This window comes from Gigantopelta aegis, unplaced genomic scaffold (assembly GCF_016097555.1).
Source record: "Gigantopelta aegis isolate Gae_Host unplaced genomic scaffold, Gae_host_genome ctg2985_pilon_pilon:::debris, whole genome shotgun sequence".
NCBI classification, from domain to species: Eukaryota; Metazoa; Mollusca; class Gastropoda; order Neomphalida; family Peltospiridae; genus Gigantopelta; species Gigantopelta aegis.
The window spans coordinates 12,643-26,194 of NW_024533129.1; the positions used below are offsets into that span (position 1 = coordinate 12,643).

The 13,552-nt window shown below is 33.1% G+C and overlaps 1 protein-coding gene across 1 annotated transcript; it reads right to left on the reverse strand.

Moving 5' to 3' along the window:
- Nucleotides 1–5,071: 5,071 nt before the first annotated feature.
- Nucleotides 5,072–13,552, reverse strand: LOC121391817 (runt-related transcription factor 2-like). The gene is made up of 3 exons (XM_041523308.1): nucleotides 13,198–13,552; nucleotides 6,148–6,210; nucleotides 5,072–5,439 (listed from the first exon to the last, which is right to left on the reverse strand). The coding sequence occupies exons 1-3, from the start codon at nucleotides 13,550–13,552 to the stop codon at nucleotides 5,072–5,074; spliced, it is 786 nt and encodes a 261-aa protein (XP_041379242.1).

Genomic DNA, 13,552 nt, shown 5'->3' on the forward strand with positions numbered 1-13,552 from the left:
AGTATAGTGACTATGAATATTTAATAAGTTGTATTGCACTTATGCTACAAATAGTATTGTTGTGGTCTATGAATATGTAATAAGTCTTGTAAGTGCATTGTATGCAAAACAATACAAATTACAAGTTTTCTTACAAAAACAATGGTGAATTAAAAAGTTTTTGTTGTTGTGGTCAATAATCTTGTAAATGTATTGTATACAAAACAATAGCAAATTACAAGTCTTGTTGCTATGACAATGAATATGTAATAATGGTATAATTGACTGCAAACAATAATAACACAACTGTGGTTATGCTGTGATCAATGACCATGTAATAGGTCTTATCATTTGATTGTATTACGAAGTGTCATGATTGTAGTGCAACAAGTGTTGTAGATATTGTTTGTCCTCTTGTTTCCATAGTTACACGTATGTTGTGTTCAAGAATTTATAAACTTGTTAACTACTATAAAGGATATCTTCCCATTACATGTGTGTATATAACATAGTTGATTTAGGATATTACTAAGATTTGCCCTAATATAGAAGTCATTGAGATCAAAAACTATGTTACTACACAAACTGTAGATACTAAACAACAAACTTACAATGTAAATTGTCTCTAATTGTGCATGAGTGTGTATGTGTGTGTGACCTCAATAATGTTATCTATTTAATTTGAACTAGTAGCAATAAACCCATCATTTAAAACTTATACATTTTTATTATGAAAAAAGGAAAGTTTGAACAAGTACATCTACCTTTCCATCTATCCATTCATCTATATATCCATTCTATTCATCCATCCATCCATTCATTAATCAATTCATTCATTCACCATAACATGTTAACAGGGTCCATTTACCACAGGTGTTATGCCTGTCACCAGGTAATAATATTACTCTATTAATTAGTAAGAATCCACTCAAGTTTCTCTCCAGTGCAAACATCAGGGAAGCTGTACACCTGACTCGACTTTAGTTCCCACAATTCAACAACCTTACAAGAACTTATGTATCATTGTGGTTAATAACATATAAAATTTTAATTGAATTAGACAGTGAACAGGTTAGTATGGTTTGGTAATGCATGTATGTACTGTGTAAGACTTATATGCGTATATATTTAAATGGTAAGTGTCACAATATTAACATAACGTCATTTTCTTATCGTCTCTGATCTGATTAAGGTTTTCAATTATGTCATTTAAAAGATGGCTATCACACATATGATCTCATACTTGTTTGTGTGAAATTGTATAACCAATAGCAATATTATTAATATAATTGTCTATGTAAATATTAAATTATATAATTATCTTGTACAGTTTAATTAGCCATCCATTCTTTCTATCACAAAGCCATCTGGACCATTCATCATTTGTCAGCTTCCGTTCCCTGCATAATAACTAGTACTCTTATAATTGCATACTCTATTCAACTGCCAAATTCATTCAATCCAAACAACCTAGTCCTTTTTTTCCCCTTCAACTATCCCATGATGATATTATATTACATTTATTCAATCTTTAACATGAATGGACTGTAAGTACACATGATATCACTGTGAGATCACATCCCTTAACATGGACTTCAACAGCTGCAACCTGATGTCACCAATACAACAGCTATATATATCAAATTACCATATATTGTATTGTTAAATTAATACAGAGAGTATAGTACATTACTTGAGGTCAAGATAATACAAGGTTTAAAGTATAGCGTATTATTGTTACTATCAAAATTGTTTTTATATTTTATCTAGATTGGAAAATTCATTTTATTTTTTGTGGTCAACTGAAAGTTAATCTTGTATATATAATTGTTTTGTCGTTATGTACGTTATTAGTATCATAATATGTAAACAATTGATATATTGTAATTGTGGTGTAATAGGATGTATGATCTTGTAATGACTAATGACTATAATTATTGCATGAAACAATGGGGTCTTTTAATTGTAATCAATGAATATATAATGAGCATGTTACCTTGTAAACAAGTAGATTATGAAACAATGGGGTCTTGTAATTGTAATCAATGAATATATAATGAGCATGTTATCTTGTAAACAAGTAGATTATGAAACAATGGGATCTTTTAATTGTAATCAATGAATATATAATGAGCATGTTATTTTGTCTTGCAATTGTGGTTAATGACTCATTGTATTATGTAATACATCTTTTGTAATGTTTTGTAAAGATTGTTATCAATGTATTGTTAATCATTAATTGTCTTGTTAATTGCAATAATTAATATGTGTGACTTATTGTCTAGTATTATTAAGTCATCTTTGTTATTTAATTCATTTGAAAATAGCAAAAATCACAAAAAATGAATGATTGATTATGACATTATGAGAAAATGGTTGACTGAAAAAAATAATTACATGATATTATACTTATAATTAGAAACATTATGACACATACAGGAATACATAGAAATGATAGTAATAGTAGTACATTATTGAATAATTTAAAAGCAGTTAATTAACCAAGTTAATTAACTATTATTTTATAAACCTAGCAAAGAGTGATAGTTGTCAGTATAATAACAATAGACTGGGTGAGAGGGAATTGGAAAAACTAGTCAAAGAAAATAAAGAAATCAAAAAGAAAAACAAACGTTCATTGGTACAAATGATACCTAAATGTTCATGGACAAAAAGATCATGTTGACTTACATAAAGGGTCTATAAAACCCTACAAATTAACAGATGAAAACTTGATTGAGAAGGAAAAAAATACAGATATTATAATACAGACGTATGGCAAAAAAACAAGTGACAAGAATACACTGTCAAAGATAGAAATACAAATGGTTGCCTTTAGTGCAACTCTATTTCTTTACAAGGGGAAGGTGATTTAATTGGGTATTGTTTGAAACGATATATGATACATTGAAACAACAAAAAGTAAAATGGGCGGAGGCTATGGGTGTGGCTTAACAGTTCCTTAAGTGAAGAGGAAGTTTAAATTTACAAGTGACTTGCACAACAGGAGAAAATTGAGAAAGAAAGAGAATGAAATTGGAGACTGCCTGTGCTGTTTGTGTGAAATATTGGTGAGTGATGGAATGGGTTTCAGCCTGAACTGGTTCTGGAATGAGGATGAAAAGAAGACATAATTAAAGAAAATTTACTAATACTTCAAAACTATTTAACAAACAAGATCCATGAGAACATATGATAATACAATTTTAGTTGAAACAATAAACAAACCACAATATAGAAAAAGATAAAGTTGGTCTCAACCACAAACTACACGACCAGAACTACTTCTATCGCCATAACAACCAAATTTCTCAAGCTATGCAATATATTAGACGAGCAGTCATTAGTATTGTTAATATGACATATAGGTGGGACCCAGGAGTGACCAGTTATTGCTGTGACAAGACCAAAACCTCAAACAAGGAGACCAAACCATGTGTCTAATAAAAATTGATTTTCATTATAGTAAGCCACTAGACTAGCCAGTTTGTCACTCTAGACTACCGATTATAATCAATTTGTTAATATTACTAAAATCTAGACTAGTGAACATCAATACTTACCCAAAAGGTACCATAGTGACTTAACATTACTAAAATCTAGACTAGTGAACATCAATACTTACCCAAAAGTTACCATAGTGACCTACCATTACTAAAACCTAGACTAGTGAACATCAATACTTACCCAAAAGTTACCATAGTGACCTACCATTACTAAAACCTAGACTAGTGAACATCAATACTTACCCAAAAGTTACCATAGTGACCTATCATTAGTAAAGTCTAGACTAGTGAACATCAGTACTTACCCAAAAGTTACCATAGTGACCTACCATTAGTAAAGTCTAGACTAGTGAACCTCAGTACTTACCCAAAAGTTACCATAGTAACCCACCATTAGTAAAGTCTAGACTAGTGAACATCAGTACTTACTACAGTGACCTAGGATAGCTACTATTAATAAGTTCTAGACTAGTAAACATCAGTACTCACCACAATGACTTAGGATAACTAACATATGCCTATAGACTAATAAACATCATTAAAACAACACTTATCAAGTTCTGAAAAACATCTTTTAGTCATCAGATTAGCTTTCACATGACACATAGTAAATACAATCAATACAAGGTCAATATCGTATAACAATTAACACACAATATAGCTCATGAAAGTTGGCTAAGGAGCTAATTGCCTTAAAGCCACACCAAGAACCAGTAGTAACCAGAATACATACAAATGACACAGCAACAGTTTCCATGATCTTGGCATATATAGATAAAAACACGCTCAGTTATTATGCTAAACTCATTGTGTTTGGAGATGAGATTTGGCTGCTAAAGCGACGCAAGCGTTTGACATGCGCTAAGTAATTCACATATTGATATTAAACTCAAATATGCTTGCCATATGCAGAGATAATAATAACACTACATATAACATTTATAGTAATGCAGAGGATGTGCAGATGGATATGTACATGTTGTATGCAAGATAAGACTATAACAGGTAGACAGATAATTAGCAAGATGGTACATAATTTAGATAAATACAGACATAATGACAATGCTTACAATGATAAGACAAGCAGACAGACAGTTTAAGAATAAGCACAGACATACTTACAAAGATAAACCACGTCTAGTCATGTGGTTTCTTCTATGTAACAATGTTGCTGAGGAGATGAGACTTCTCGTTTTACCAGTGGAGAATCAGTCGAATGCAAACTAGCATCATCCGGTGTCCCTGCCATTCGTTCATGTATTGATCCGTTTAAAGGTGCAAAACTTCGCTTCTCCACTTGCAGTAATAGTTGTCGGGAAGAAAATCGTAGTACTATTTGGTTTTCTGTTTGGGGAGAGACTAGGAGAGACAATAAACGGAGAAATACTGCCTATTTTCGTAATGTCATCTAAAAAATGAGGAACCTCCTTTTTGGAACGGTGAACCTACTAAAGCAGCTGTATTTGCTGTTAAACCTTGATGAGTTATAGCAGTCAGAGGAAAGGAGTTGCTTACAATAGCATGTGGAGAGGGAGGGGGAAGAGTAGGGGTACGAGGGAGGGTCCCAGAGAGACCTGTGTGAGGTGTTAGAGTGAAGGGAGAGTAGAGTTGACCGTGTGTCGAATGTAGGGTTCTGAGAAACTAACAGTTGGAGTCAGAAGGGTTGGGGTGATGGGTAAGTTATTTGTTGATGGGTTAAAGAAAGTTGGGGTACCAAATAATCCTGGGGAGAGAGGTATTGGATTTCCAGGGGGAAAGATGAATTTTGAATCGGACCCATTTGAACTGTTAGGTATTTGTTCCCCGTTGCTAACATTTGGGGGCGTGGAACTTCCATTACTTAGGGTATCTGTGCTTGGCGCTACCGAGCCAGTACTACTTGTGTCAACTTGAGGGGGTCCAATAGCTTGACTGGTAATGACGCTGGGATATTGCCATACAGGTGAACGAATACCTATTAAATGAAGAAAAGAAAAAATATTTCAAAGATGTACGGAATAACAAATAGGAAACAGTCGCTATGCAATAAAAATCAAACAATTAAAACAAATATTTAACAAAAATTTACTAAAAAAAATGTTTTGTTATAGAATTCTTAGAACATGCTATGACACCCACAAATTTAATTGACCTGTATGTGTTTTCCTTCTGATTTAAGGAAACAGCTGGTACCATTGTGTACATATTAAAAAAGAACAAAGAGGAAGCTAACAAAAGCTAGCTTTCTCAAAAGGAAAGGGTATCCATTAATAAGCTCTAGACTAGTAAACATCAGTACTTACCACAGTGACCTAGGATAACTACCATTAGTAAAACTCTAGACTATTGAACATCAGTACTTACCACAATGACCTAGGAAAGCTACCATTAGTAAGCTCTAGACTAATAAACATCAGTACTTACCACAATGACCTAGGAAAGCTACCATTAGTAAGCTCTAGACTAATAAACATCAGTACTTACCACAATGACCTAGGATAGCCACCATTAGTAAGTTCTAGACTAGTAAACATCAGTACTTACCACAGTGACCTAGGATAGCTACCATTAGTAGACTAGTAAACATCAGTACTTATCACAGTGACCTAGGATAGCTACCATTAGTAAGTTCTAGACTAGTGAACATCAGTACTTGACCCACCTTTAGCAATGAAGTACTCACCTGGTATGTGAGGTGATGAAGGAGGCCATGCTGGTAAAGGTACATCAGTAGGAGTTTGGAATGCTAAAATATGGAGAAAATGAAAAACAGAAATGATCATGAAATAACAGTATCGAAGATGAAAGAAAATCAAAGACAAAACAGAGCATAAAAAAAAATGTATTCATGTGAGTGTGTGCGCGTGTGTGTGAGAGAGAGATAGCCTACAATATTAGTTAAGTTACATAACATTATTAAGTTATAAATGTCTCATTAATGATCATATTAAACAATAGAAAACATAGCCAACATTCCTACACTCAATGACAATACCATTGGGAATACAATGATTATTTATATCAAAACCTAAACTATGATAACATAGATTATCACACCATGAATACACATTTAATATATATGTACCAATATATGTTATATACAGTCATTAAACATTACTTGGTCTCTGTGAGGTCTATATGCTATGGGAGTGACACCTCTACAATTTACAAAACTTGATCATATTCTAGCTATCAACATAGCACAGTTACTACTATCTCTCTGTGTATGTAGTAATATGTTTTTGTCAATTCTCAAGGCTATAATAACATCACCTGCAAAGATCTACCCAAGACAGCTATTACTAGAAGGTTTTAAAACATCAACACTTACCACAATAGCTACTCTAGTAAGCTTTAGTCTTAGCTAGTTTACCATGACAAATTAGGTTAAAATAGTTAGAAACATGTGTTACTTTTAATAACAAACTTTTATTGTTTGAATTAGACTAAAAAACTAATTGTAGCTATTCTAGGTCACTGTAGTAAGTACTGATGTTTACTAGTCTAGAACTTACTAATGGTAGCTATCCTAGGTCACTGTAGTAAGTACTGATGTTCACTAGTCTAGAACTTACTAATGGTAGCTATCCTAGGTCACTGTAGTAAGTACTGATGTTTACTAGTCTAGAATGGTAGTTATCCTAGGTCACTACTGATGTTCACTAGTTTAGAACTTACTAATTGTAGCTATTCTAGGTCACTGTGGTAAGTACTGATGTTCACTAGTCTAGAACTTACTAATGGTAGCTATCCTAGGTCACTGTAGTAAGTACTGATGTTCACTAGTCTAGAACTTACTAATGGTAGCTATCCTAGGTCACTGTAGTAAGTACTGATGTTTACTAGTCTAGAGCTTACTAATGGTAGTTATCCTAGGTCACTACTGATGTTCACTAGTTTAGAACTTACTAATTGTAGCTATTCTAGGTCACTGTGGTAAGTACTGATGTTCACTAGTCTAGAACTTACTAATGGTAGCTATCCTAGGTCACTGTAGTAAGTACTGATGTTCACTAGTCTAGAACTTACTAATGGTAGCTATTCTAGGTCACTGTGATAACTACTGATGTTTACTAGTCTAGAGTTTACAATAATACAATGTGGATTTGTTTAACTAACAAGAAACACTCTTGAGAATACACAGAATGCTCAATAAAACTAACAAACAAAACAAACAAGTAAACAAATAGAGAACAAAAAGACAAGAAGATACAGAGAAAGGAAGCAAAAACAAACCACACAAACTATTATTTTAAATAAATACAGCCCAAGGCTTACCACAGCTAAAGTATTATGCTACCACTAATTCTAACCTAGACAAAAACTTGAGGCAAGACAGCTACTTAAAACTTAACCATACACAACACCACTTAAAGAAACAATGTTATCAGAACACAATCAAAATGTAGCCAGTAGGGAAACCTTATAAAAAGACCACAAGAGAGTAAAAAGGGGAAGAGCTTAGCCATTAGATACAGGAGACAGAGGAAACCACAAGGCAGGTCCTAGACCAGGGCCTAAATTGATAAGAGCAGTACAGGTTGAGTAAATGTATACACATTCCTCTATTTAGCTGGCTTCAACTAATGGGGGAGTACTCATTAGTGGCTTCCAGTTGCCTGGCAACAGTTGCTATGGAAACAAAATCATGTATTTGATGTAGCAGCTGTTTAGAGTGCTAGGAGGGCAAAATATGGAGTTATAGCATGCGATTGAAATTATCAGTTACAGAAATGGAAGTCTGTTACCATGTTGCATTTATTTACTGGCTGATCAAACTCTACAACAATCAGTGAATATGTACAACAACAAAAGATCTATTAGATAAGAAAGTACATCTGTTCCATCTTAACAATAATCTAGATATAGTAAAACATTGATTAAAGAACTCTATATATACTCTACCAAGAGATAAAATGTGTACTCAGGACATCGTGTAAGTACCAGGTCATAGTACTTCTATTGAGTGGACATTGTATTCAAGGCTCAAGTCCTTCCTTTTTCTAATCTTATCTCAGCAAAGTTCAAACCTGAAGTAATTGTTACAGGTATATTTACTTGTTCTCAATGTCCAAGTTCAATGCAACAGTATCACAAACAAAACCCTTATATTGTTTGTATACAATAAAAATGATAAGATAACAGTTTCATTAAATATTTATTTATGTCACAAACAACTTGTAAAATGTTTTTGTTTGTATCTAATAAAGTTACAAGATAATCACATATTCACAAACCACAAAAGCAACACTAATAAGTTGGTCTCATTAATAGCTAATTAAAAATCTAATAGCTTATTAATTCAGAACCAATTAGCGAAGTTTATTATCACTTAAGTAAATAGGCATAATGAGGAAAACAATAGCTACTTCAAAATTGTGGTTACACACTTACAGCTGCACATTTTACTATATAATGAAATATGAAAGGCACTCTTATTATGCAGATCATTATCTTAACACCTGGTCCAAATATAACCACACAACCTTGCTACAATACAACCACAAACCCTAAAATAATAAATTAAGACAACTGTAAGTTATGCCAGCTCTTTTTAATTTTAAAACTGGTCACACACACTAAGTGAATCTTGGTTTCACACAGGATCTCTGAATTCAAAAATCTCACACAATAACATCAAAGCATGTTGCTATACAATTCACAGTATAAATGATATTTCTAGTAGATAATTAATTATAACGTCCAAAGTGCAATAAGAGAAGGTAATAGATGAAACACCTTTGAATAACAATCTATGATCTATTTGTATATAACTAATATAGATATGATATCATTAGACTGTGTAAGTATTGTCTTTATGCAGATATATGATATATGTGATGATATATTGTTAATGTGTGCAAATGAGATAATTGTTTTGTGATTCTTTATGTTGAAATCAACACAGAAAACCATAATAGATTAGTTGTAGTAAATTAAGCCATATAAATGCTTCAGTGTGTGTGTGTGTGTGTGTGTGTGTGTGTGAGAGAGAGAGAGAGAGACATACCACTTGGAAATACGTCAGCCATGTTAGGTGGACGGCAACCTGGATCAGCTACCATAGCTCCATTTAGATCTAGACCACTCGAAGGAGCCAATCTTGAGTCTTTTATAAGAGGAGGGATTTGTCAGGATGGAGATGTCCCATAAAGGGATTGGGACAAGGTAAGGATGATCTGAGTCAGGCCTATTAGAGGCTCTATTTCCTAGGAAAACGACAATAAAACAATGTTAACAACAGCACCAGGAATATTTAAAAGTGTAAAAACCTCTTTCCAATAAGTTATTAAAATAATAGCAAGATTTGTTATAAAAAAATAAAAATAGAAAGTCAAGGACAGATTCCTTATTCAGAACACCTGCTCTGGTTCCAGACAATATTTCATCATCCTATTCAACTGCCGAATAAAAAGCACCTTTATACTGAAGATAATCCTAAGGTCACTGTATCCATTTAAAAAAGAGGCTTTACTAAGACATTAATTCTGTACAGCTATTGAGAAACCAATCTACACTTCTGTCCTTGTATGTTAATGAAACACACACCTACACATCATTGACATGTCAGTCATTCATTCAAGGAACGATTGCCACCAATGTTAAGTTCATTCACCAACAAAGAATTAACCAGTTATCATTACAAGACAAAGCCATTGACATCACAATGCTCTCAGATACATCGAAACTAACTGATTTTACACGCTATTAATGAGAAGAACTACTCGATCGAGGTTAGCAGGCATTCCACAGATGTCCGTTAACTAGGAATGTTGCAGGAAACAGCTGGTATGAAACAAGAAGGATTAGAATTAGAGAGTTTACAAAATGATACTTTGAAGGTGAAAAATAATTTTGACACAGAAGTTGACAGAGTGATGATAAACTCCAAAACAGTTAAGTAAAGTAATCTATTATGTAAGAACACTAGAATGTCTAATGTTCGAGACCAACAAACTATCATTGAACACTGTAACAAGTCCTACTAAAGCATACAGTACTTTTAAACAGACACATTTAAATTTGTTGAGTGATCTACATCTAAATGCACTCATAATATAATTGTATTACCAAAACATTTAGTAGTAATTAATATACAACTCTTCATCAAAGTAATATCTACAACAAATGTAGTCATACACTCACACATGCAAACTTCCCACGAAACTATTAAGCCACCCGTCACTATAATATCAGATCTAGTACTATCTTAATATTAACAATCATCACAATGACATTAAAATAATTCTACAATACATCGTCTCAAAAAATACAAATCATTACCACCATCTAACAAGATTACTATCATGCCTATAGAGTAACAAAGCTTAACAAAGCGTAACAGGAATTAAAATCACACCGCAATTTGTTTCAATACAAACATGCATGACAGAATCCATGTATATTAAATACATTCTATTATTATGTACATGCTATTGTCACATTGTGTTGTAAAATAATATATTATCTTTAGTACATGTTATCACGTAAATATTGGAAATGTGATGTAGAGTAGTACTGTTTTATGCATGCGTGATTTCTTTTTTGGGTGTATTCTAATGCCCATAGTAACAGAAAGGGTACAACAGGTTTTTCTTTGTAGTATGAGGGTGGTCTAAAAGAGATCATATTATCATTGGTATTCATTGGTATTTTACTAGTAAAAAACTATACAAGTTATGTGTCATTGATAAAGTTTATAGAACTATTAATGACTTATTCATACTAGAAAGATTTCTCCAATCTTAAGTATAGTTTCCTCTAAGAACAAGTCTCTATAAAATCTCAATTGTCCAGTCCAAAACATTGATGTAGTGATACAACACTTTAAGGCCAATTTGAAACATTTCACGTCAAATATCTCTAAGGAGATTTGCTGGTTACCTTAAAAATATTAAGTATTCCAGACAAGCGACTGTTTACACTTCCTTAGTTATGATAGCTATATCATCACAAGCATGTTACCAGGTACTCCCTACATGATATGAAGCTTAGTCCAGCCTCCTCTAATAGTCAATAAAAAGAGCCCATAGATACTGCACTTAATGGTAATGATATTAATGGATAAGGGAATATTGTCTAGGAATCTTAAAAGTGTTTTCTTAATATCTATAAGGTTCAACTATAAACCTTAAGATATAAAGGTTTAACAGTATGCAACCTGAATTTGGCAGTTATTATGAGACATCACTGTAAAAAAACAACACATTGGTCATACTTTGTATAGAGATTGAACATACACTCAAATATTAGTATGGGACTAAAACAAGTGTCCAATATACAGATTACATCCCCAATACCATCATTAGATCCACTATACAAAGGTAAATATCTCAACATATTAAATATAACTTGTTCAATACACAAGTCACAGATGGTTATGTAACTAGAAAAAGCTCAAGTAACTTAAACCTTTAATATACATTGACATCATTGACTGTGTACTGGGAATATGTCTAAAGTTACTAGCTCACGTAACTATATTATTTCTAGTTTGTGATTTTTTTGAACAACATCCTTGATTGCATGTACACAGAGCCTGTATCATGTATACACACACATACACACACACATATATAGATATATGTTAAAACTGTGATGACAAGCTTTGATGAAGAGTATCAGTAGTTGAATGACATTTTAAAATTTTATCAATGAGAGCATCAAAACATGATAAGATGAAGCTACATTTATAAACATGGAAGGGAAAAAACACCAGCTGTAGCACTGAGTCTCAAAATGTGATCATGTCATGTCTTAGTTTGAGCCTCTCTTGTTATCTCTATTACATCTGTTTAATAAACTTGCTGCTTTGTTCTCTCACTCATTCTCTCTCTCTCTCTCTCTCTCTCTCTCTCAAACTTACTCCTTGGTTCTCTTGGTCCATCAACAGTCACTTTGATAGCATGAGAATATGTAGCATATTGGACAGGCTCCGTAATAATAGTGATATGTACGGTCAAACATTTTCCCTAGAGAACACAAAATACAATCATGTTATCGTTCTCAGGTGGGACAACATATGACAAGACAACCTAACCTAATCAAGCAGAATTAATAATTAATACTAACTTAGGAAAATCCAATAAGACAATTATAGCCTGTTTATTAATTAGTTATTATATATATATATACTATTATTGTCTACTTTGTTTTTCAATCTTAGCTTAGATTTCTCTAACTATTAAACCTTCATTTCTTTCATCATATATCCATTAAATGGTCTCTCTCTCTCTCATATGGATCAATTGGTTTGTCTGTGGCTCCAGTCTTTAGTTATGCATCAATGATATAACCATTAACTAGATGCACAAGCCATTATTGTGTACTTAACCAGCACATCCCTTTAAAACAGTAGTCAATTATATTGGCTTCCCTTATAGAAATGGCACTAACTTAAGACCAGACATAACATAGTGTGAACAGTAGAGATAGCACTAAGTGGTGCCAATAGGTGAGAAAGCAATACCATTACTACATCTATTTACTTAATAGTACAAGACTGACAAGGTCATTATTTTTAAGTATATTGAGTTCATAAATCCATCAGTTTATCAGACGAGCTAATGCAACTGGAGAGAGCTTTTTTGAGCGTTAACTTTTAAAATATGTCTATTAGTCCCAGCTGAGCCCGAGCTGGAATGGTTACATTTAAAAACATATATGCCACAATACACAAATAATTTTTTAAAATTAATGGCATAATTGTAATATATATATATATACGACTTACCTCTGCCTGATCGCCCAACAAATCTAAGGTCGTTGAATCTGGCTACTTGGTTCTTAAAAGTTGCACAAGCATTTCTTAATTCAGCAGCTGAGTTTTCATCATTGCCGGCTGTCAAGATTACTTTAGTACCATCAGCTATGTCACTTAAAGATAAAACTTTGAAAGGGACTGGCAGTGTCTTGTTGCAACGCCAGTGCGATGGCAATATAGTACATACGAAGTTAGGACTGTCAGTAGTGACTAGTTCTCCAGGATGTTCTGCCAGGAGCTCTGAAAAGGTGCGTTCTCCTCGAAAGCGTTTTGAGGAGTTGGGGTGACCATCACCGACTATAGGATCAGAAGCCATAAGAGGCAT

What these genes read in the sequence shown, in the direction of transcription:
- LOC121391817 (XM_041523308.1), bottom strand. Translation starts at nt 13,552, where the DNA reads ATGCCTCTTATGGCTTCTGATCCTATAGTCGGTGATGGTCACCCCAAC. An exon ending in TGTTGGGCGATCAGGCAGAG is followed by an intron (nt 6,211 to 13,197) that starts GTAAGTCGTATA and finishes TCCATATTTTAG; the next exon opens with CATTCCAAACTCCTACTGAT. An exon ending in TTCATCACCTCACATACCAG is followed by an intron (nt 5,440 to 6,147) that starts GTGAGTACTTCA and finishes TTCATTTAATAG; the next exon opens with GTATTCGTTCACCTGTATGG.